The 22,257-nt window shown below is 32.2% G+C and overlaps 1 protein-coding gene across 4 annotated transcripts in view; it reads left to right on the top strand.

Annotated features, from left to right (window-relative positions):
- The window catches only part of LOC108745273 (cGMP-specific 3',5'-cyclic phosphodiesterase), a 48,659-nt gene that overhangs the window by 15,544 nt on the left and 10,858 nt on the right, over positions 1-22,257 (top strand). For 3 of the 4 annotated variants that reach the window (XM_018481424.2, XM_018481422.2, XM_018481425.1), the window contains exons 2-5: positions 11,698-12,051; positions 13,965-14,213; positions 16,754-16,897; positions 21,736-21,875. In XM_018481424.2, the coding sequence (XP_018336926.1) occupies positions 11,698-12,051; positions 13,965-14,213; positions 16,754-16,897; positions 21,736-21,875 (887 nt within the window). Of the gene's footprint in view, positions 1-1,796; positions 1,981-11,697; positions 12,052-13,964; positions 14,214-16,753; positions 16,898-21,735; positions 21,876-22,257 lie in introns of those variants that run through there. The other variant, XM_018481423.2, reaches the window with a different exon arrangement.

The raw sequence follows: 22,257 nt of genomic DNA on the forward strand, positions 1-22,257 counted from the left end.
AAAATATCAACGAGATGTTTATTTATATTTGAAGACATATTAAAGGCTTTAACTCTTGTTTTCGACTCGCACTACTATTCATGATTGAACAAAACTTTTGGCAGGTACTGTATGAAAAAGTATGTTTAATGAACAAGAGTCGAGAGTATAATGAGCTTTTTTCTCCCTACCTACGATTTTGCCAGCGCGCATCCAAGACATTGGAAGAGGCACTTCGCTAGAGAAAGTAAATGAATATATATATATATATATTGTGACAGTGAACAGCGACAAATTGTTACATTAAAAAGGTTGTATGCTTGGTACTTCGCCAAATAGCCTTTTATAACATTAAATACACTTTTCGTTTCTGGGCTAAAGATTTACATGCTATATGTAACTTGAAAATAATATCTCATTTCATGTAGAAGTTAGAGAACAGCATTGACATACAAAAGGGTTCTACGGGACACTTCGGGAAAAGAACCCTAATAAAAATAATTGTACCGACAACAATACCTATACATATTTTATTGGCTTGAATTAGAATTGACGACATCTAAATCTCATTGTGATGCTTCAATAATATTATATAATTCATTTTAACGACTGTATCGCATGATTCAATTCACCAGTTTTGGCTGAAATATATAATACATTATAGCTATGTTCATAACAATTATTAGGTGTCGAACAATGAGCTATTTAGGGTTTTTGAAGAGACTTAGCGGACATACTTAGCCACGATTAATGAACGTCTGCTGTTTTGAATATTAATAATCCTTATTACACGAACATCTAAATGGGATCAACGTAATTGCACTTGCGATACAACTCCAAGAATAAATGCACTGTTTATATCTAAGATTCAAAGGTAATACACCAGGTCCGAATAGGTATACAGTAGAACCTAGATAACTTAAACCTGGATAACGTAATTACCTACGTAAAGGACGAAGAATTGCCGAATTTCCTAATTTAGAAAAATACTTGTTGTTTACATGGTTTAGACAGTGTAGAAATAAAAATATTAGTGTTAGTGGACCTACACTAAAGGAAAAACTGAAGAGTTTGCTAAGTCACTGGAAATCCATAATTTTAGAGCTTCAACTTAAACTCCTAGTAAGTAAAACCTCAATAACTCAAATTATTTTACGTTTCTCTTGCTCTTTATCTTATCGAGGTTCTAGTGTATGTAGAAAAGCCTTGTGTTTTAGTGAAGTTAGTAAAGGCTTTCGCGGCCAGGGGTCTTCAGAGGTCTACATCCAACATCGGAAGTGGAAGGACCTATGAAGAAATTAGCTAGCTACTCGTGCTAACGAAACATTAGGGAACAACTCCAACCGATGACGGCTTTTAGATATTATAAAATTAATCATAGATACTCTAAAATGTAGAGGTTCCTGATCTGCAATTACTGAGTGATAAATATTTCGTTCTTTATCGCATCAACCGTTGACAATGGAACACAGATGCTAAAAAAATTGCCCCTTTTTTATTTATGACCGTTTATTCCGGCAATGAATAAGAAATAAGGGTTGCTATTATACCCGACATAAATTTTTAAAAAGCACTTTCTGTTATTCCACTTTCCAAAAAGGATTTAAGAAACAGGAGAATTCTATTATTTCGAAAAGGATTGAGCTTTACATTCTCGACTCTCACGAAAATTTGAAGAGTAAATCGTTAAACTATAATATGTAATCGCTTGTGCATTTCCAGTTCATACTCTACTATGTTTAATTTTTATTAATTATAAGGATGAAAAATGACATGGATGATACTTGTAGTACCTCTACCTACCTTCAGTAGGCGTTACGAATGTCACACGATATTTACAATAAAGCGTCCATGGCATGCTGGAAATAATAATTATTTAGAGTGAAATTGGAAACCGCCGGGTGGTTTGATTACAGTGCAGTGGCGTGCATGAACGGGGTTAATTGGTCCCACTACGGACTGCCTGCTACGACGGAGCCACTAGAGCTTTTGCTCAACAGGGTAAGTGGCAGTTTACTAATTAAACGCGGGACAGGTACCTATGCCAAAGTGTCTTGTTTTCTATTTAAATGCAAGAAAGTGAGCAATTAAAACCAGCATTAATCGAAATGGTGATATAGTTTTTCTGGCAAGATGTATCTGTTTGTATAAATATATATTTATTAATGTAATACTTAATTTAATTTATGTTTTAAGAACGTTTCTTTCGAAACTTTTCTTCGGAACTTTATTTGTGAAGATGTGAACCAATAACAAAGGCTATGTTCTTTGTATTTATGTCACATATTTCCAAAAAATACTATCACAATATCCGTATTTTTCCAACGAAAAATGAGTTCTACGGTTTCCAGTTGAACAGCAAAGAAAAATATTTGGACAGTGTACTAAAATTGCTGTCAGGTCCTACATTGGACCGTATGATTTTACAACCCGTAAGTTAACAATCGTTTTCTTCTCGACTTACTTAAGAAATATGATCAATTATTATATAAAACTTTTGCTTAGATACGTAAATGAAGGTAGCTGTCCTGGATGCCCATGACTTCCTGAATGCCACGATTGGTACAATAAATTTGCCCTTGTTCACTAACGAGAAGCATCCAAATATTTCTTTTTAATTTTTATTTACTTATTTTAATGAATTATTCTTCCCATTTTTTTATTAATAAAATGTATTCTAATTTTTTTTAATAGTTCATTTCAGATAAATTCAATAATGTAAGAACTAGAGCATGCCATCTTTGAAATAAACATCAACATTATTACTGCTTTAAATATTTATTACTTTTTTTGGTAAGGGGGAAGAAAAATTAGTTGAATGCGTAATAGGAAATGACAGTAGGTATACTTCGTTTACTTTCTGTAGCGATGTGAGCTTCAGTTTGACCGGCGCAAAGTAGAAAAGAACAGCACTAGGCCAGAAAANCAAATTGATTATATATCCAGTTAAATGGTTATTAAATCTTAAAATCCTTTAGGATTAATCTTCCTCCAGATTATATTTCAGGAACAAAATACATAATTAGGTCTATCTCCATTCGAGAAAGTTGCTGGTAACGTACTTTTTCTATCCTTTACCTTTATGCTTTCAAACTCTGTCATTATTTATTGATAAAAGGAAATTATTATATTAAATACATGAATGAATATATCTATTTGTTTTTAATCAGATTCTCACGAAAAACTAAGACGAATATATGTAATAAATTATCATTAAATTTCCATTCCATTACCATTTCCAAGTGAAAAGTTATTAGCTAACGAAATGGTTATTATATGTATATTTAAACGTAATTTAATGTAAAACAAAGATAGTATATAAATTCTTTTTTCCCTTTTTCTAGCAAATATACTTAAATAAATTTACAAAAAAGGTAATAATAATAAAAAGCGATACAGTTATAGGCACATCTATTAAAAAGGATGTTCTAGCCACTACTGGCTGCTCTTTATGACGAAGCTGGAGAAGTTTTCTATTTCCTTTTACTGGAACATAATTTTTTTTTTTGATATTCTTGGTTAACAGTATTTTCTCTCATAAAGAGAGCTATTCCAAAGCATACCTACAATTCTACCTATTTTTTTCTGAATATATATCTAGGTATTTCTAGCCCACGACTAACTAGGAATGAATTTAAACCATAATTTGTTATAGTTTTTGTAAATTTAAATATCTACAAATTTTCTTAAGCTTCACATCACTATTTATGTCTATTTGTATTAGATCTCTCTTTTAAGGTGCCTTTAGAAGCCATAAAATTATTCAAAGCTGCTTGAAAAATGATGGTAATTACGAATTCATTTGCATTTTATAAGGGAAGCAATTCTTTTGAAATCCCTTGGAGGCCAACTAAATTGTAGTCGATTTAAATATAAATTTTAAAATTTCCTCATTCTAGTCGCGAAACGAAAGATATAATCCACAAATGAATTGTTTTAATTATGTCTTAAATTTGCAGCTAATATAATTTTATATTTAAGAATTTAAAAGTTTATTTATTTATTATGTAATTTAATATTCTATACTTAACTTCAAAATCCAGGTATGAGCATTAAAATGTCCTTAATCATTCCGTAAAATCAAGGTTTTTTATTACCTATTTTTTGAAACTATATAGTGACGAAAATTCAGGATTAAAGGACTATTCATATCTTACTGAATGATATTATTCTCTAGCAAAATTTCCCTCTTGAGTAGTTACACAAAAAGGAAAATAATAACTGAAAGATTTTCTATTAACGTATATACTATTCAAAAATGTTGCTGTCATCAGACATAAAAGGCCTCTGTATTGATAAACGGCGTTCTTTTTCAAATGAATTGCGGTCTAAACGTTCTATTTAGTATACAACACATAATAGCATCACTGCATACGTTATTATTATACATAGATATAAGCTTTTTGGCTTTTCAAACTTTCACGACTTGAAAAAATATATCCTTTATCCGTTACTACCAATTTCTTTCTTCAATTTTTATTCAAATGTCCAAACGATAAACAATGTACGTAAAATAGAAAAAGTGCGCAGTTGAACGTTGAAAGAATAATAAAAACGCTTATTAATAACTTAGATACGTTTACCCAACCAGAAAATATTTGAAATTATGGAATGCATTGATCGAGTAGATGCTTAGCTGTCTCATATTTTTGATGATATTGGATTAAAGAATAGAAATATAGTCATACTTAGCCAATAAATAAAAACAGATCAAAAATATTCGTATATTTATAAAGGAGGACAAAGTAGAGACAGAGCTAGGTTAAAAGTTGAATACAAAACACTAAATAAAGTCACCGATTTTGGATATCTAGGGTGAAAAAAGCGGTAGATATAAAAGGGGTCGCTTTTAGCACTTCTGCGCTAAGAAATAGTTAATTTGGAAATTGGAAAAAGATTATTGAAAGTGTATATTTGGAGCACGGCGCTGTATGGATGCGAAACGTAGTAAAGTGGGATCGAGTTAGTGGGTTTCTTGATCTCATGCCGCATGCCTTCTTTGGGTTAATAATTTACCCCTTGATAAGAAACAAAAAGATTATTGACAGATGCACGCTTTCCGGTATGGCAAGCACCATTCGTTAGTATAAGAGTGGGAAATTTTCATTTTCATTTGAGATAGTTTAAGATTGCAGCTGATTATCCCACTCTTGTGCCTACGAAAAGTGCAAGGAATTTTTATAGCAGAAGCGTAAAAAAATGACTGACTCCTTTGTAAATGATGAACATATTTCTTTTAAGAAGGTTTTAATACTTGACATTGATTGTTAAATAAGATTAGGAAAACAGACTTACAATAAGTCCAAAAAAGCTTTTCCACATCAAATCCTACCTCTTTCCTTTCTATCACCAAATGTAGTTTTAATCTTCTAGTTATTAACACGATATATTCATCTTGATACAGATATGTATTTACCCAGTTGCAGCTTTCGTTCACTTAAAAATCTTCGGCACGTGTTTGTCCTTCTTATCTTCTTAAAACGGCATTTTCTTTACTCTCTCAGGAAATCTTTAGAACGGTTATTGAAATAGGCCTTCATTACATAAGTTCTTGTATTTTACGTGAAACGCCGAGTCGGCAAAGGTGAAAAGGCAAGGCGTCTATTTTATATGGGAGAAACAGCACTGAACAGATTCAATGGTGAGGAAATTAGGTCTATCTCCATTCGAGAAAGTTGCTGGTAACGTACTTTTTCTATCCTTTACCTTTATGCTTTCAAACTCTGTCATTATTTATTGATAAAAGGAAATTATTATATTAAATACATGAATGAATATATCTATTTGTTTTTAATCAGATTCTCACGAAAAACTAAGACGAATATATGTAATAAATTATCATTAAATTTCCATTCCATTACCATTTCCAAGTGAAAAGTTATTAGCTAACGAAATGGTTATTATATGTATATTTAAACGTAATTTAATGTAAAACAAAGATAGTATATAAATTCTTTTTTCCCTTTTTCTAGCAAATATACTTAAATAAATTTACAAAAAAGGTAATAATAATAAAAAGCGATACAGTTATAGGCACATCTATTAAAAAGGATGTTCTAGCCACTACTGGCTGCTCTTTATGACGAAGCTGGAGAAGTTTTCTATTTCCTTTTACTGGAACATAATTTTTTTTTTTGATATTCTTGGTTAACAGTATTTTCTCTCATAAAGAGAGCTATTCCAAAGCATACCTACAATTCTACCTATTTTCATTTCTTTTTTCTAAAAAGGCATATCACATGAAAAACTCTTTCTGTTGAAAATAAATGAAGCGAAAAGGTTCGTTCTTTGATCTATTAATTTGGAAAATATAAAAATATTTGAAAACATAAGACAGAATGTTATTGAATCTGAAGCAAAAAATGAAATAGTAATGATAATAACAGTATGAAAAATGTTATAGCAGCAAAAGAAGGAATGTATCTAATGCTACCTACTGGGGTAAATTGTTTCAGAGAAATAACTTTCTTTGAGCCCTTGAAAATTGCCAATAATGAGTATCATTCATACGAAAGATGAAAATAATAACTCCGACTTATTTCTAAAGAAGGAATCTCAAAAAGTAATGATGCGTTAGTACCTTCAATAAATTCCTATTCAAGAAGCAGTAGAAGTATAGATGTATATTCATAATTTGAAGACTGGTACATTATATTTTATAAGATACCAAATGAGACCAAAAGATTGTGAAAGGTTAAAAATAGCTCCATATCTTCATTTAAACAGTTTCTTTTGATGAGCTTTTTTTATCGCCAAGGTGCTTCGTGATGTTTTCGAGAATATGAGGATAATTATCAGTTGCTTCTTCTATGTTCTCTGTTTCCTGTTCATCAAAAAACGCCTTGCTAAAAATATATCGTATCAATCGTCACCAACCCAACAAGAAACGTTTTCGTAGTAAATTTGTTTGTTTACACACTCGACTAGCTATTTTTCCTGTATGCTTCGATTGTTAAAGAAAAAGGTTCAACGAATGAACTGAAAGGTAACGGTCACGTTTCTAACGCACGGATCGCTCAAGAAAAGAAGAAAAACAAATTCACCATGATGTGAAAAGTACCTACATATCGATTATGTAATCTGAAACTTTTCGAGTTTTGTTGACCCACATTAGTTTTGACATAAATACTGTATTTACTTACGATAGAGCTAATGTAGAATATCAATTTAAAATAAAACTCCGCTCGACTACATCTACATGTAGATAATGTTCACATTTCAACGTTTCTTTATAAAATGTGCCCCTCATTAGGAAACGTACCTATACTTCGTGACCCGTTCCGGGGGAGAGGAAACTCTAGGGAAATCTTGAGCTTTTTCGAGCTGTATTCAAAACTTTTGTTTGCAAAAAATTGTTTAAAACCATATTTATGAATTACTAAGTAAAAACTAGAGGGTGTCTTGACATATACTGCGGTTATTACTGAGGGGGATGAGAGGATAAAAAATGGGTCACGTAGTATGGGTACGTTCCCTTACTTTGGGATGATGCTTTAGAAATGAATTGATACCCGAAATTACTGCCTTTAAGGGTTTCAAAATCAAAAAACGAATCACATTATTGTTGGTTTATCTGTGAAGGTTAATTTTTGACTAATAATTAGAATTATGCGGTTTTTAATATCAGATAGTAATGCTTATGGCCCGATAGTCCTAACTAATGCAATAAAAATGGAAAGGATTCATAAAATTATTAATATATCTTAACCGAAATAATTGATGGAATTGACCTTTACGATAAAATTTTTTCTTGGAAATGGCTTAAAATGATCCAATTATGATGATGTGCTATTGCAGAAAATCCATTTAGAAAAAGGATTCAAGTCAAAACACCTCCCTTTTTTGAGTTTCATTTAAAAATAGAGAGCTGCGTTGGCTTTTAATTTATATAAATCACTAGTGACCCGCCCCAGCTTCGCACGGATGTAATTCTGATACTAAATATATTTTTGTTTTGTTTAGATTATTATCGAAAAGGGGAAATCTTCAAAAGATACCCCCTGAACATACTAAATATACTACAGAATGTCTTTATATACAACATCCACAGTTTTTTTGTCATTAGACAATACAAACCGGCCCCCCGGCCGGTACCGCCGCAACCGCTATGTCCCTGCATTTTAAATCTGTAATATCTTCGAAAATATTCATTTAAGGGCCATATTGATCTATATTAAATGCACAATGTATTTAAGGTACTTAATTGGATAAGAGTTAATGCTGTATTGCCTACAATCGCTTCGTAAATAAGTCATTATTTCTCATAAAAAGTAATGGATAGAAATGGTTATTGTGGGTTATCCCTAAGAGATAGACATATACCATCCCGGACTTTTTTGTAGACCTTTTCAAGATGTACAATATTATAGTACATTATTTTGATCTGTCTCGTAGGGTTCAGCCAGCGTTTGCAATGTAAGTGCAAATAATGTGTTTATTTACATCACATTAGAAACCTCTAAAATTATCAGTGTTTCCCTACTATATTATGCATGTATTATACACATAAACCTTCCTCTTGAAGCACTCTATCTTTTAAAAAAAACCGCATCAAAATCCGTTGCGTAGTTTTAAAGATTTAAGCATACATAGGGACAGACAGCGGGAAAACGACTTTGTTTTATACTGTGTAGTGATTAATCCCATTCAGAACTTCCATTCTCATACTTTTCACCAAATTTTGCCTTTGCCTTTGCCTAACTAAGTACATAAGTATAGATATCCGAATTGTTAATCGGGAGTTCTAAATCGAAAGTCCTAATTCCAAGATTTATTAACTTAGTTTCCTTAACTAAACTTTCAGGTGGATAGATGTAATCTGTTATTCTTGTAGCGAGTGGCACGAACAGTGGAAATAATCTCCTTAAAATTAATTTAATTAAGAGCATCAATCTTGAAAGTTGTATTGGTTCCGAGTTTAAATAATAAAGCTATTAATTGCAGCTACTGCTATTGGCTCAAATTTAACGCTATAAAAACCGTAGACAATTATAAACATTTACATAATTTGGAATAATTTATACTTGGTTACTATCTCATGTGAACATTTAATTACTTTGATTGTTTTTGTTCGTATTAATTCGGCGTGATTGCGCCGCGGAATTTCCAATTAGTAGCTTTATTGAAGTGTTGATTGATATTAACTTTCAATCAAAATTTAACACTCAATACAAAACGAATAAAAATTTTCTCTGATTCACTATTAAAATCAGCCTTTAGCTTGTAATTAAACTGATTTAGCCGTTATTACGTGTTTCGTATAATTACAGGAGTACTTCGGTTGTTTAAGTTATTTATATGTTCATTAATACGTTTTTCGAATGATCTATCACCTTGGCCAATATAATTATAACTTACTGGTCTTTACACATTCTTGTTTCGAGCATCAAAAATCGATTATTTGATATAATCAATAAATTATATATTCGAATTTAGAGGATCATTTTTACTCGACGTTTCGGTAATACACTTGGTATGGTATACGTCTTCAGGAATCTTTACAACGGATAATTGATACTGTTATTATAGGCAGTGCTTTTTTATTTTTTTTTAAACAATTAAGGAAACACATGATGATATTAATCAGAAAATGTGGAATTTCTATAAAAAGAAATTAAATACATATTAATATTGCGTCAAATAATAAAATAATTCTGCGAACATAAAAACAAACAGATTCAATTGTTTTTCCAAAGAAAATTTTCCGCATCTCCCTGGAAAGGAAATTCTAATTACTCACTAATAAGTAAACAGATTTAAATCTGTCGACGGATTCTCTATAAAGAGCTTTTTCTAACAATCGGTAATTGTAAGAGATAAAAGAAGAGCTTTCATTCTAGTTCAGCAATTTATCAATGCAGAGAGAAAAAGTACTTCAAAGTAGGTTGTTATTATTGTTGTTATTATTATTATAAAGAGAAATTTAATTAATATTTTACGCTAAGCAGTTCGGAAATTTCAAATGAATTCAGAAAATAACGATTCCAAATCGATTGCAATAAAACACAAAATAAACCCTAATACGTTAACATAAACCTTCTATAAATATACTGGAAGTAATAATAGTTTAAATATGAAGTATTCACAAGTTTTTCAAAAATCTCTTTTCCTTTATTCACCCAACTCAAAATTTTACAGTTTTATTATATGCAAAAAAGAAATAAAATGTACCGTGCACGCCCTTAAAATGTCCACAACTACAAAACAAAACACATGTTAACTGCTACGCTGCTAGACAATATTTTAATTCAAATCACTAATTAATTTGTAACACTCGGTTTCATTACAACCTTGTATTGTGTCCAATTTCTATTTTCATTTTAGGTTTATAATGAATAATACCATCCATTTAAGCACTTGCCTTCAACCCTTCGATCTTTCAGTAGTTGTCCTATGCACTGTTTGCTCTAAAAGCGATTTTCTCCATTGTTTGATCCAAACAATGCACTTAAGAATGCGTCAAAACGTTAAAAAAAAAGGAATTGTAACAATCGAAGTGTTGTAGCATTAGATATCTAACGTTAACCTTTATTGGGGGCTGTTTTCATTGTCAAAATTTAAAAAAGTCTCTTTAAGTGTTAAGAAAGAATTTTTTACAAAATGTGATAGTTCGTAGAAATTGCTGCCTTGGTGGTTTATATAAAGTTATTAAGATGCATCCCTGTTTTAAATATTGTCGTATCGCTGTGAGTACCAAATATTGAGGTACCGTTGCCCTTACCCTTAGTATTCTAATTTTCCCAATAGATGTTTTTTTGTACTGATCATGAGTTAAGATAGTAACGGTTATTTTGGCTCTCGGTATAGTTTGCGGGAATTCGTATCTTCAAGTTGAATCAACAATTATCGATTAAACAATTTTTAACTTCCCATTAGGAAGTTATTGTAATTGGGTCGAAAAGTGAAATCGGAATTTTCATTATATTTCCACGTTTTAACATATTAGTAGCATGCTAGCCAATTTTTTTGATGATGTGTGTATGTACGTACGTACGTACGTACGTACGTACGTATGTACGTACGTTCGTATGTCAGCATTTTTTTCGTTTTCGATATCTCAAGAACGGATTGAGATATCGCCCTCAACCAAAATTTTTTCGAAAGATATTATCATAATGAAGATCTGAAAGAAATTTGAACGAAATCGGTCAAGCCGTTTTTTTTTTATAAAAAAAAACGAATTAATTACAAACAATTTAATTAAAATACGTTCTAATCTAATCACAACAATGAAGTTACGGAATCAATAATAACTGTATTATCTAATGGGAAGTTAGTCGTATTAGCACCGACCAAAGCGTGCTCAGACCAATTTTTTTCCTTTCTCTTTTTAATCACACAACTACATCATGAAAAATCAAAAGAACTTTTTGATAAAATCTCCAATAAAATCAGGCGTTATAGACTTCCGCTATAACAATATTTATTCTTGAATTTGTTTCAAATGTTAATGTTAATAAAATCATCCAATTCCGAAAATTTATTTTCTAAATAAATTTATCATTAAGAAAAGTGCACCCTATGCCAATCATGTGTTGTTTCAATTATCCAATATAGGTTTTTTTATGTTCTTTCAATCTAACAGTACAGTATACATGCATCACCACAATTGCCGCGATGAACTCTATCGATGACGGAGTAGATCAATAAAAATAATCGAATAATAGATTTTGGGCATCACTTAGGATTTAATATAATTTGTTTTTCGTTTATTTCTAGCCCCAAAATGTCCGTCCGACGAAAAGAGACTTGGAAAGCATGGACGAATCGGAGCTATTCATGGAGCTCATCCGCGATGTGGCGAACGAGCTGGATATCGACGTCCTGTGCCACAAGATCCTAGTCAACGTGTGCCTACTGACTCACGCCGACAGGGGTTCGCTTTTCCTTGTGCGCGGCCCACCTAACGACCGGTATCTCGTCGCCAAGCTGTTCGACGTACGTCACGATACTCCTTTCGAGGAAGCCGTCAAATTAGCCAGACACGAGGATATTCGGATCCCATTCGGGGTTGGCATCGCCGGTCTCGCCGCCAAAAATAAAACGCTCGTTAACATCAAGGATGCCTACAACGTACGTATCGTTTCATTCATGAACCAGAAATATCAATTTTCTGTTGACCTTTTCCCTCATTTTCAAGCGGTGGATATTGGTAAATGAAAATTGGGTCCAGGATTCCCCAAGCATGATCCTGTCTAATAAAAATTAATGAACAGTAGAGCAGTATCTGTTAAGTGTTATGTTTGTTTGATGGGCACATGCCATTTTGAAATCACATGAAAAAGCTTCAAAATAATATCGATCTTAAAAAGGAGATCATTTACAATGAACTATAAAAAGATAACTATCATGAAAGTAATGAACTGAGGATAACACAGTTTATTACCTCAGTAAACATTTTGTAATGAGACTCTTTATTACGAAAGCCTCTCTCTAACAAAGAGTCACTCGAGATTAGTTGGTTTTCCTTACAAAATTTCTTGGTAACGAAATAACAAGCCGTGGTGTGGATCTGAACTCTGTGTGTCGCATTACTGGTGCAACCCTTAAGATCCACACGAATTTTCAATGCTCATGAAGGTTTTTTGCCCTATTACAAAAAAAAATTAAACGTGATCATTTAGCCCTATAGGGAGGATTCGAGGTGCTAACTGTGGGCTTACTTTCTTTTGATGTACCAATAAGTTCCAATAGATATTTTGGAAAAAGCCGCGAGGTGCAATTTCACTTTCCTTATCCAGGGAAATCCCTTCCTGTCATATTAAAGTCAAAGACGACTAGCATATGCTGCTTTTAGTATTCTTAAGGATATTAGGCATTCCGTTCTTCTCTTATGAAATCTATATAGGATTATAAATTACAAATTGATTATATATCCAGTTAAATGGTTATTAAATCTTAAAATCCTTTAGGATTAATCTTCCTCCAGATTATATTTCAGGAACAAAATACATATACAACTAATTATTTATTATTCATACTATAACTATTAAAATAAATTAAATGTAGTTTCAGAAAAAGGAAGAGAGAAATCCCTGCCTTTTAATTACCGTAGAATTGTTTACACAAACTAAAAATATTTTTTCTTATTCTTTGAAATCCCTTGAACAAATTTAAACAATTTGAACAACAAAGGGATAGGGGATAATAAATGGCAATACGTTTGACAGGAAATCAATCAAATATCGGGACTAAAATTAGAAACCAAGAAATTGTATAATATTTTTTATCCCACCTAGATATGGATTATTTATGTAAACACGTCGTGTTATAAAAATACCTATTGTAGGTACTTCTTCATTTCCTACAGTCAAGAAGCCGAGGTGACCATAAAAATACTAGCTTCTATGGTCTTTATAATAGATAAAAAAATTTAAAATCAATTTTTATACACTCACTTTTTCACAACTTTTAATGTTATAAACTGCTTGAAGAAGACACTGACCTAAAATAAAGACTTCCCTACACTGCATAGAATATTGATGCTGTTGCAACATTTTGCAATTTAGATGTACCACTCTCTACGTATATTCTCAGTAAAATACGGGAGGAAATAAGTTAATGCTATATTTAAATTTTGCCGAGGACGTATTAATGACCTAAGCCGAAAATGAAGTATTTCCAAGAAATTTATAGGAAGAATGTGTTGAAACATTGTTTCTCGTTTTCTCCAAGCAACAAGCTGACAAAATAAACTCATAACCATCTGCTGCTTATCACAACAACAAAATATATAGGTGTATACTTATAATACGAGTATATTTAAACATTCCAGTTTATTGAGCGAATTAAAAGCAAAAGGATTAACCAGAAAATTTTGCATCCACAACATCGCTACTGTAGACTATCTGTCAGTATTGCAATTATAAAATTAATTTATCGTTTTCCTTTATATACAAATTGCTGAAACGTAAATTATTGACCATTTAATCTTCAATTAGAAACAAAAAATGTATAAATTTTACAAGTATTTTTCTTCCTTACAGGACCCAAGATTTAACAGCGAGATAGATCTGAAAACAGGATACAAAACAAATTTAATATTGTGCATGCCAATTTGCAATTATGAAGGTCAAGTCATCGGAGTTGCCCAGATAATCAACAAAGTTGACGAAACTTTAGAATTCTCACCACGAGATGTGGAAGTATTTCAGCGATATCTCACATTTTGTGGAATCGGCATTCAAAATGCTCAGCTATTTGAAGTTTCAGTCATGGAATACAGAAGGAATCAGGTAATAATAATAAGTAGAACGAATCTCCAGTCCAGGATTCAAAGCTTATTGATATAAGACGTACAAAGTATTCAGAAAACCTTACGTGAAACTATAACAGGTGGTAGGTCGATGACACGGCATGCTGAGTTGATGAGGTCATCAAAAGAACAAAGTATAGACTTAGTGAAAGCTCACATTTTTCGAGATATAAAAACAGATGTGTTCAGAATTTTTAAAAAGATTCTTGAGGCGTTCATTAACAGGAAGTTTACAAATATTAACTTTTAGTTGCATCATTAAAAAGTAGGTGCATACTAATAAATAAATCAGAACTATAAATTCTTAAGGAAGCAAAAATGTTATTAATTTAAGTTTTAATTAACAGTTCCTTTAAATAACAGAAAACAAACTTAATTCAATTTATAGCAGTATTAGCATCTAGAAAGGAGGACCTAGAGATAGCTTTATTGTATGAAAATAAATAAAAGTAAAAACTAAAATACTGGTATGCAAGGGAAGAACAAGTAAGGAAATAAGAGCGAATATAAAGATAAAGAAAAATTAGAAGAAGTGGCTGATTTTAGGTATCTAGGAAGTCAGGACGGAAGGAGTAGTAGGGATATAAAGCAGAGGATAGCTCAGGGTCGTGTCGCTTTTAATAAAAAGAAGTCACTATGCTCGCGAACAGTTAATTTAGAAATTCGAAAAAGGTTGTTAAAGGTATGTTTGGAGCGCGGCGTTATACGGGTGCGAAACGTGGACAGTGAGTGCGGCGGAAAAGAAAAGGCTAGAAGCCTTCGAAATGTGGTGTTATAGGCGAATGATGAGGATAACGTGGGTAGAAAAGGTTAGAAATGAAGAGGTATTAGAAAGAATAAGAGAACAGAGGACTCTATGGAAGTCAATAAAAAATAGGCGAGATAGGTTGGTAGGACACCGTTTCAGGCATGAAGGTCTAGTCAGAGACATATTAGAGGCAGAAACCGGAATTAGGAGGGGTAGAGGTAGACGTAGATTAGACTACTGTTCGCAAATAGTTAAGGATGTGGGTTGTTCTAGTTTTAGGGAAATGCGAAGTTTAGCTCAGGATAGGAAACTAACTAAACCTATGTGTTGATTGATAGCACATGAAAATGAGACCGACCACTGGTTATAGTCTTACGGAACATATTGTGATCATCCTGTATATCACTTAATATAAGCTATATATACATTTTATTAACTAAAAAATATATAAGAAGTTAATAGATGCTTTGAGCTTCGATGAATACGCTAGGTATTCATATATCGCAATTGTGGCATTAAAATAGTCGGTCAAACGTCGTTTTCATCTTTTTAACCCTCATCAAAATGACAGCAGGTTCAGAAAGTCGCCGGAATTGAGAACATTCGATTGCTACTTTCAAAGATCGTCAAATCAGCACTTATTTTCTCTTTCCAATTTTTTACGTGAAACTAAAATGAAATGAACTTTACGGAATCCCAATGGCAAACCCTCAAGTTTTTTTATCAACAAGGATAAACCTTATCACTTAACACTTGACGTTTAATTTCACACATGTTCCCTTATTCATCGCACAATTTTTCTGGATGATTTAATACAGTACCCTTTAAATGAATCGAAGCTCAGATTTAATATTTGAAAAACGCCTTCTCCACTTTAAGCCTACTTATGTTTTATCGAAAGAAAAATCATATTTACCTATAGGTAGATCGTCATTAGTGATACATTGTTTAAATTTCAGTATATTCTTCTTAAATTAAATTAGTCTTATGAAAACGAGGTCTCTTATTTATTACGCTTGGGGCTACATCCCTTTAAACCCTCTACGGTACGGATTCTCCTCATTAATAATTTCTTAATAGCGATTTAGAACATAATACAGCAGAGGAATCATCTAATGAACGTTGTGATTTGTATTTATATTATTCGTTACTTATCTAGTTGAGAACTAACGTAAATTATTTAAATTATCCACTACTTTTGGTATATTATATTTTCTGTTAAAACTATGGACCTACAAATATTTCGAGTAGGTATTTGGTATTAACTATTCGATCTTCAAAGTGGGCAAATTTTGCAAGTAAACTACGAATTTAATTTACACTTTTCTGTATTTATCGACTTCGAATTATCTACCTTTCGTTCCATTTTACATGATGGCTCGACCCGATGGCTGTACGTTATTTTTACTCTTCAATTTATTCCAGAAAATGGAAAGAGTAAAAAGCATTACGAAGTTCTTGTGATGTCGTTAGAGTTTTTCCATCCATTTTCCCGTTCTAGTGAATTGAATGCAAATTCAATCTTCCATTTTTCGAAAAAATTCTAAAATATCTTCATTTTCATTTCTTCCCCTATATTTCTCATTTGCATTAATAACTAGCAAACCTGGAAAAGATCAAATAAACAGTTAGGTAATTAAAAAGGCTCTGTATATTTTTTAACTTTACGTACTCTCTATATCAGAATCTATGATAATCTTTGCCGTAGAGAAGTTACAAAGTATATTATAATGTAATATCAGCGTAATACAACTTTAAATTTTTGCTTCCAGATACTTCTTAATCTTGCTAGAAGCATATTCGAGGAACAAAATAATTTGGAATGTTTGGTTACGAAGATAATGAGAGAAGCGCAAGATCTTTTGAAATGTGATCGATGTGCGGTGTACCTACTAGATCTAGACTGCTGTGAATCGGTAAGTGAAATAAAACAACCAGTAATTTACATAAATCATTATTATTAGGAAAACTTTTCTAATCGAAAGTTAATTTCACGCAAACCAATCAGTACGATCTAGAATATCCGCATCAGTAATTAACTGTGATGTTCGAATATATATTTGTTTTTATTTTATGACTAACTATTTTATATTAAGTCCCAATATCTCCATATAACAAAACTATTAATGATCATCGGTCCCATTTTTCTCCAATTAAGATATGATTTAAACAAATTTGTATCTAATGCAGAAATTATTTAATTGTTGAACATTATAGTAGGTAAGATTGTTTACAATAGTGCCTATTATTTCAAAGTCAAATAAATCATTTTAATCGTATCTCGCATCAAATAAAACGGTCGAAAAGCCACCCCCTTCATTAATCAATTAATTGACTTGAATTATCCAATTCTTTTATTGTACGAGAACTTACGCTTTTGTTCTTTGGCGCTTCATTGTTTATATTCAATTAATTAGTAATTACCTACCAAAGAGAGCATCATTGTGATTGGTTTGATATCAATTGATGTGAGACTTGATTAGAAATCAATGAGTTATTTGACTTTAAAATAATGAAATTGCTTGTTCATTATATTTGTCAGCTTTTAAACAAAAATTAAATGTAAATTTTTATTGTCCATCATCATCATCATAAGGTCGTCAATCCTAAGACTGGTTGGACACACACCTCCGCTCTTTCCTATCCTGAGCTAATTTACATTTCCTTAGTGTCCGACCGAAAATTCAGTTTCGGTCGAGTTTCGGCAAAAAAAACGAGTTTCGGTTTAGTTTCGGTTTCGGCGGCAAACCTGCCGAAACTACGACCGAAACCGAAACTGCGTTCGGGGGTTTTCGCGCTCTGCTCGGTCATGTTCGGCGCGTTAAATTCCATCCAAGCGAAGTATACTATACTTACTCAAATAAACATCTCACCTATTTTAAGTATTTTTAAGGCGCAATTAAAGTATTTCCTTAAATGAGGGGTTGTTATGTTGGTTCTGATTTGATTATCAATTAATGAAAATGTTAAAGACTGCAGAGCTATGTGATTTAAAGATTAAAAAATAAAACTGACTGATTATAATAACGTTTTCTTTATTTTTCTGAGACCGTTGCCGAAATTCGGTTTCGGTTTGGGTTTCGGTCGTAAAAACCAATTTCGGTCGGACACTACATTTCCTAAAACTAGAACATCCCACATCCTTAACTATTTGTGAACAGTAATCTAATCCAGGTCTACTTCTACTCCTCTTAACTCCTGTTTCTTCTTCTAATATGTCTGTAACTAGCGCTTAAAGCCTAAGAAGTTGACTTACCAACCTATATTGCCTATTTCTTATTCTCCTACTACTTAGTCTACTTAAAAAAAGAGCGAAAATCAGTTTGAACAGAAATTGTTTCCAAAGCTTGAGAATATCCTTGCTACGGACGCTATTTGCCAAGGTCCTTTCCCTCATCCTATACTGCTTCCTAAGTGGCATACGAAAATATGGTAATAAGGATACCAAAAAACCGCAAAAATGAATATGTTATCCTTTGTGCGCGTTTTAAAAGTGTTGAGGCAAATTGGCAGGAGGTTCGGTGCTTTCGATAAAAGCTTTGTGAATAGCATTGCAAACAAAAGTGCGAATATTCCACGTACAAAAAGGCTTCATTAAGGCCCGCTGATAATAATTGAATTGCCTTCTTGCTACTTTACAGGCTTTTGTGAAAAAAGAAACCTTCATTTAAAGTTTTCCACGCCGACATTATCAAAGCATTTTGTGTTTGAAGCTTTTGTTAACGCCTGAAAAACAAACACGTGTTTAACGTAGAAATAAACAATTCGAGTAAACAGTGGGAACATGTTATGCGTATAATACATACAGATTCCAAAACATTTACGGGTAACATCTCCCTATTTCCTGTGTTGTAACATTAGATCATTTGATCCTTTGATCTTTACACGCGTAACAGAAAGCAGATTCCAAAGCATTGAAAACATCTTATAAACTGAAATGTACAGGTCGGACGAAGGAAGCTGGCGAGCGGTCGCGCAGGTACTTGCCCATTTATGACCTATTTGGGTAAGTCACTTGGAAGCGATACACAAATAAGCTTTCAGTAGGCGTAAATGATAGTATTAATACAGATAGGGCAGTAGCGTACTAGAAAATAATGTAAAAACATGACTTATCAAAAAGAAAAAATTAACCTATTGCTTTTGTTTTCTAGTTAGTTTTCACATTCACTCTCATCATGGGAATCTCTATCACTGTCACCAACATCAACAATTAGTTCTTCTGTTTGTCTGTCTATTACTTGCTCACTGATCCCTATTTTTAAATATTTAATCTACGCCCCTGATAGGAATACTGAAGAAAGAGGGCTGCAATCTTTATACCTAAAACTGCCTACTTTTGTTACCGCGCATCCACGCCATTTGAAAATTTCCGTCAGCTTCCAGCGTCAGGCCTGTACCTACATACCTGTGTATTCGTTGTGTTTGCCATTTGAAACTTATTGTCTCTGTTATTACATTAAAAATATAAACTCAAAAGAATGAATGCCCTTTCAATACTTCAAAATTCCTTTATAATTGTTGATGTACCTACTTATAATTACACTAAAATATTTATGGTTAATTTATTATATTTAGTTTTATTTTTTCGTAAATTTCTTAAAGACTATAAATGGAGATAATTCTTTAAAGTTTATGAGATACTGCGTTAACTCCGTTTACCGGTTTTTTCGTAATCGTAGTTTAGTTTGGTAGGTACTTTCGGGCATAAAAAGGGTGGAACATATTTTCAGCAATATCTATAATAATACGACATAAAATTTCAAAAAAAAAAATCTGTAACACTGAATCTTTCAAATCACACGGAACAGTATATTACGTAAGTATATGGAATTCGTTCCCGGGTGTGAATTTTCTTTGGCTCGGGTGGCAAACTTCCGGAAGGGTGTGGCGTACTTTCTCCCCGAGGCCCGTATATAATTTTTTTCTATATCCCGCACGAAAGTTCAATTTTTCCTTATTTTGAAAACGAAAAAAATACTTCTCCAATAAACAGTAGGTAAATGAGGTTTCTTACCTAGGAAGGATTGTTGCACTTTCATCCCTAAAATCAGGGAAAAGTATCGTACTTCGGTAGACTTATGGGGAAAAAGTATTTTTTCAAGTTACCTAACTTGTTTACCCTTTTCTTATAAATTGAACTGTTTACATTTCTAAATGACGTAAAGTATATATGCCATAATACCCGATACACTCAGAAATCAATCACTAGCCTCAATTCAATTTCAAAGAAGTTTGTTTTTGGGTATTCAGAAAATGTAATGAAGCGTCACGGACGAAGGAGATGAAATTGCTACCATTATAGAATCTAATGGATCTGTTTATTTGATAGATGAGATGGTGCAAAATAAAACGTATTAAAAGGACGTCTGATAAACAAAGTACGATACAAAGATAAAAACAAGATTGCAAATTGAACTGTTTTTCAAGAACAGTCTGTATAGGTAAGGCAAAACATTCACCGAAAATGGAAATTACACATCTATTTGTAAGCATTTCAAAATATTTCCTGCTTACATTTTTAATGTTTTCTTGGTTTTCCCAATCGAACAGCTTCTCCATATAGAGATTTATTAGTTTTTTGTTTTTGTATTTTTAGTATGTTATTGATTTATATGTTAAGGGAAATGTGTGTAATCCGTCATTGTATACAATTCCTAGGAAATTTATGTAATTCCTAACATAGCCCGGAAATGTATGAAACAAATTATATTAGACACATTTCCTAGGAAATCTATACATTTCCTAAATAGCAGTCGGAAATGTATAACATTCATGATGTCAATAGGTACGCGGGGATAGCAAAGCGAAGGGAGGGTATTCCTTTTATTTACAGAAAGCATTACTATTATACCTTTTTATAGGAATTTCATACAATTCCTAGGAAATTTATACATTTACCAGGATATGTGTGTGTTAAAAAATCTTTGAAACAATATTTTATAGATTTCCTAAGTAGCTTCGGAATTTTACACATTTCCTAGGAATTGTATACAATTCCTAGATTAATCGTAAGCCTGTATCTGTATAAATTGGATTCTAAAATAGTAATCAGATTTGGTTATTCTAAAATCCTTTGTTGCCCTTGATAATTCAATCCCATTACCTACTTAATTTTATTTCTATGTGTGGAACAAAATAAATTTCCTCAGAATTTTTTGATTAAAAAATACCTAAAACAACATAAATTCGGTTTCATATAAAATAATATCAAAACGTACCTACGGCATTCCGTAATTTTATGTAGATTATGGATAGAATCCGTTCACAAAAATATGAGTTATTAATAGGATATTCTTCATTTCAATTTATCTGCCACTTAAAAGCAAATCGAGTGGCCCAAACAAGACGGATCCAAGAGATAAATATTTGTCGATCTAAAGCAGTTTCAGAAGCTTCAAATTAACACTTTAAAATTAAGACGGATTAAGACTGTTTTGCTCCAAATAAGAGCGCTTGAAAGGTTAAAGTTTGATAATGATTATTTTCTCAGTGAATTAAAGATATTTATATTCTGCCTTCCACGTAACGAATGAGGATTTTCTAAAGGTTTTATGTAAATGACCATGTTGAACTTAATGCCCAAAAGACACATTTTTATTATCGAAGCCAAATATCAAAAGAATTTTAAAAAATGCAGTAAAGCGCACAGGGAAGGAAACAGCATCTCTACTTGAAATTGCTCCCAAATCCTTATTCTAAAAGCGAACATTTAGTCAGCAACGTCAAGCAATTACGTTTCCTTTGATTGCAGAATCATTTAGAAAACATCTTGGAGCGTCCCGGAAAAACTAAATTAACCCAAGCGTCTATTCAAGAGAAACAAACTTCTAACGAAACTTCAAACACAATAATGGTAGACCAAGGCAAGCGAAAGACTACAGGAAATTGCAGGTAGATACTTATAAACAACACTGAGAGGTGTTTCCGTTTTAAATTAAGAACTAAATAGTAGTTTTGCAATAGACCTCTGCCTCCGCTTCCGTAATTACGGAAGTTCCGCATACATTTTCACATTCGCTTTTGCATGTTGTTCCGTATTTTTATAACGGAAGCTTATGGGAACTTAACATCATCATCATCAATATCAATCTTACTTCCTCATCTTTTTGAAAATCAATATATCGGAACAATAAAACAAGTCGTAAAATTTTTTTACTTTTATATGTTGGCTGAAAAATAATTTTGTCCCTGTGCAAATAACTTTCTTATAGTTTAGGATCTAAACTTATTTCCTAGTATTTCGTATGTTGATATTTTTCAAATTTTATTTTCT

The sequence above is a fragment of the Agrilus planipennis genome, unplaced genomic scaffold, assembly GCF_000699045.2.
Source record: "Agrilus planipennis isolate EAB-ADULT unplaced genomic scaffold, Apla_2.0 scaffold38, whole genome shotgun sequence".
Taxonomy (NCBI): domain Eukaryota; kingdom Metazoa; phylum Arthropoda; class Insecta; order Coleoptera; family Buprestidae; genus Agrilus; species Agrilus planipennis.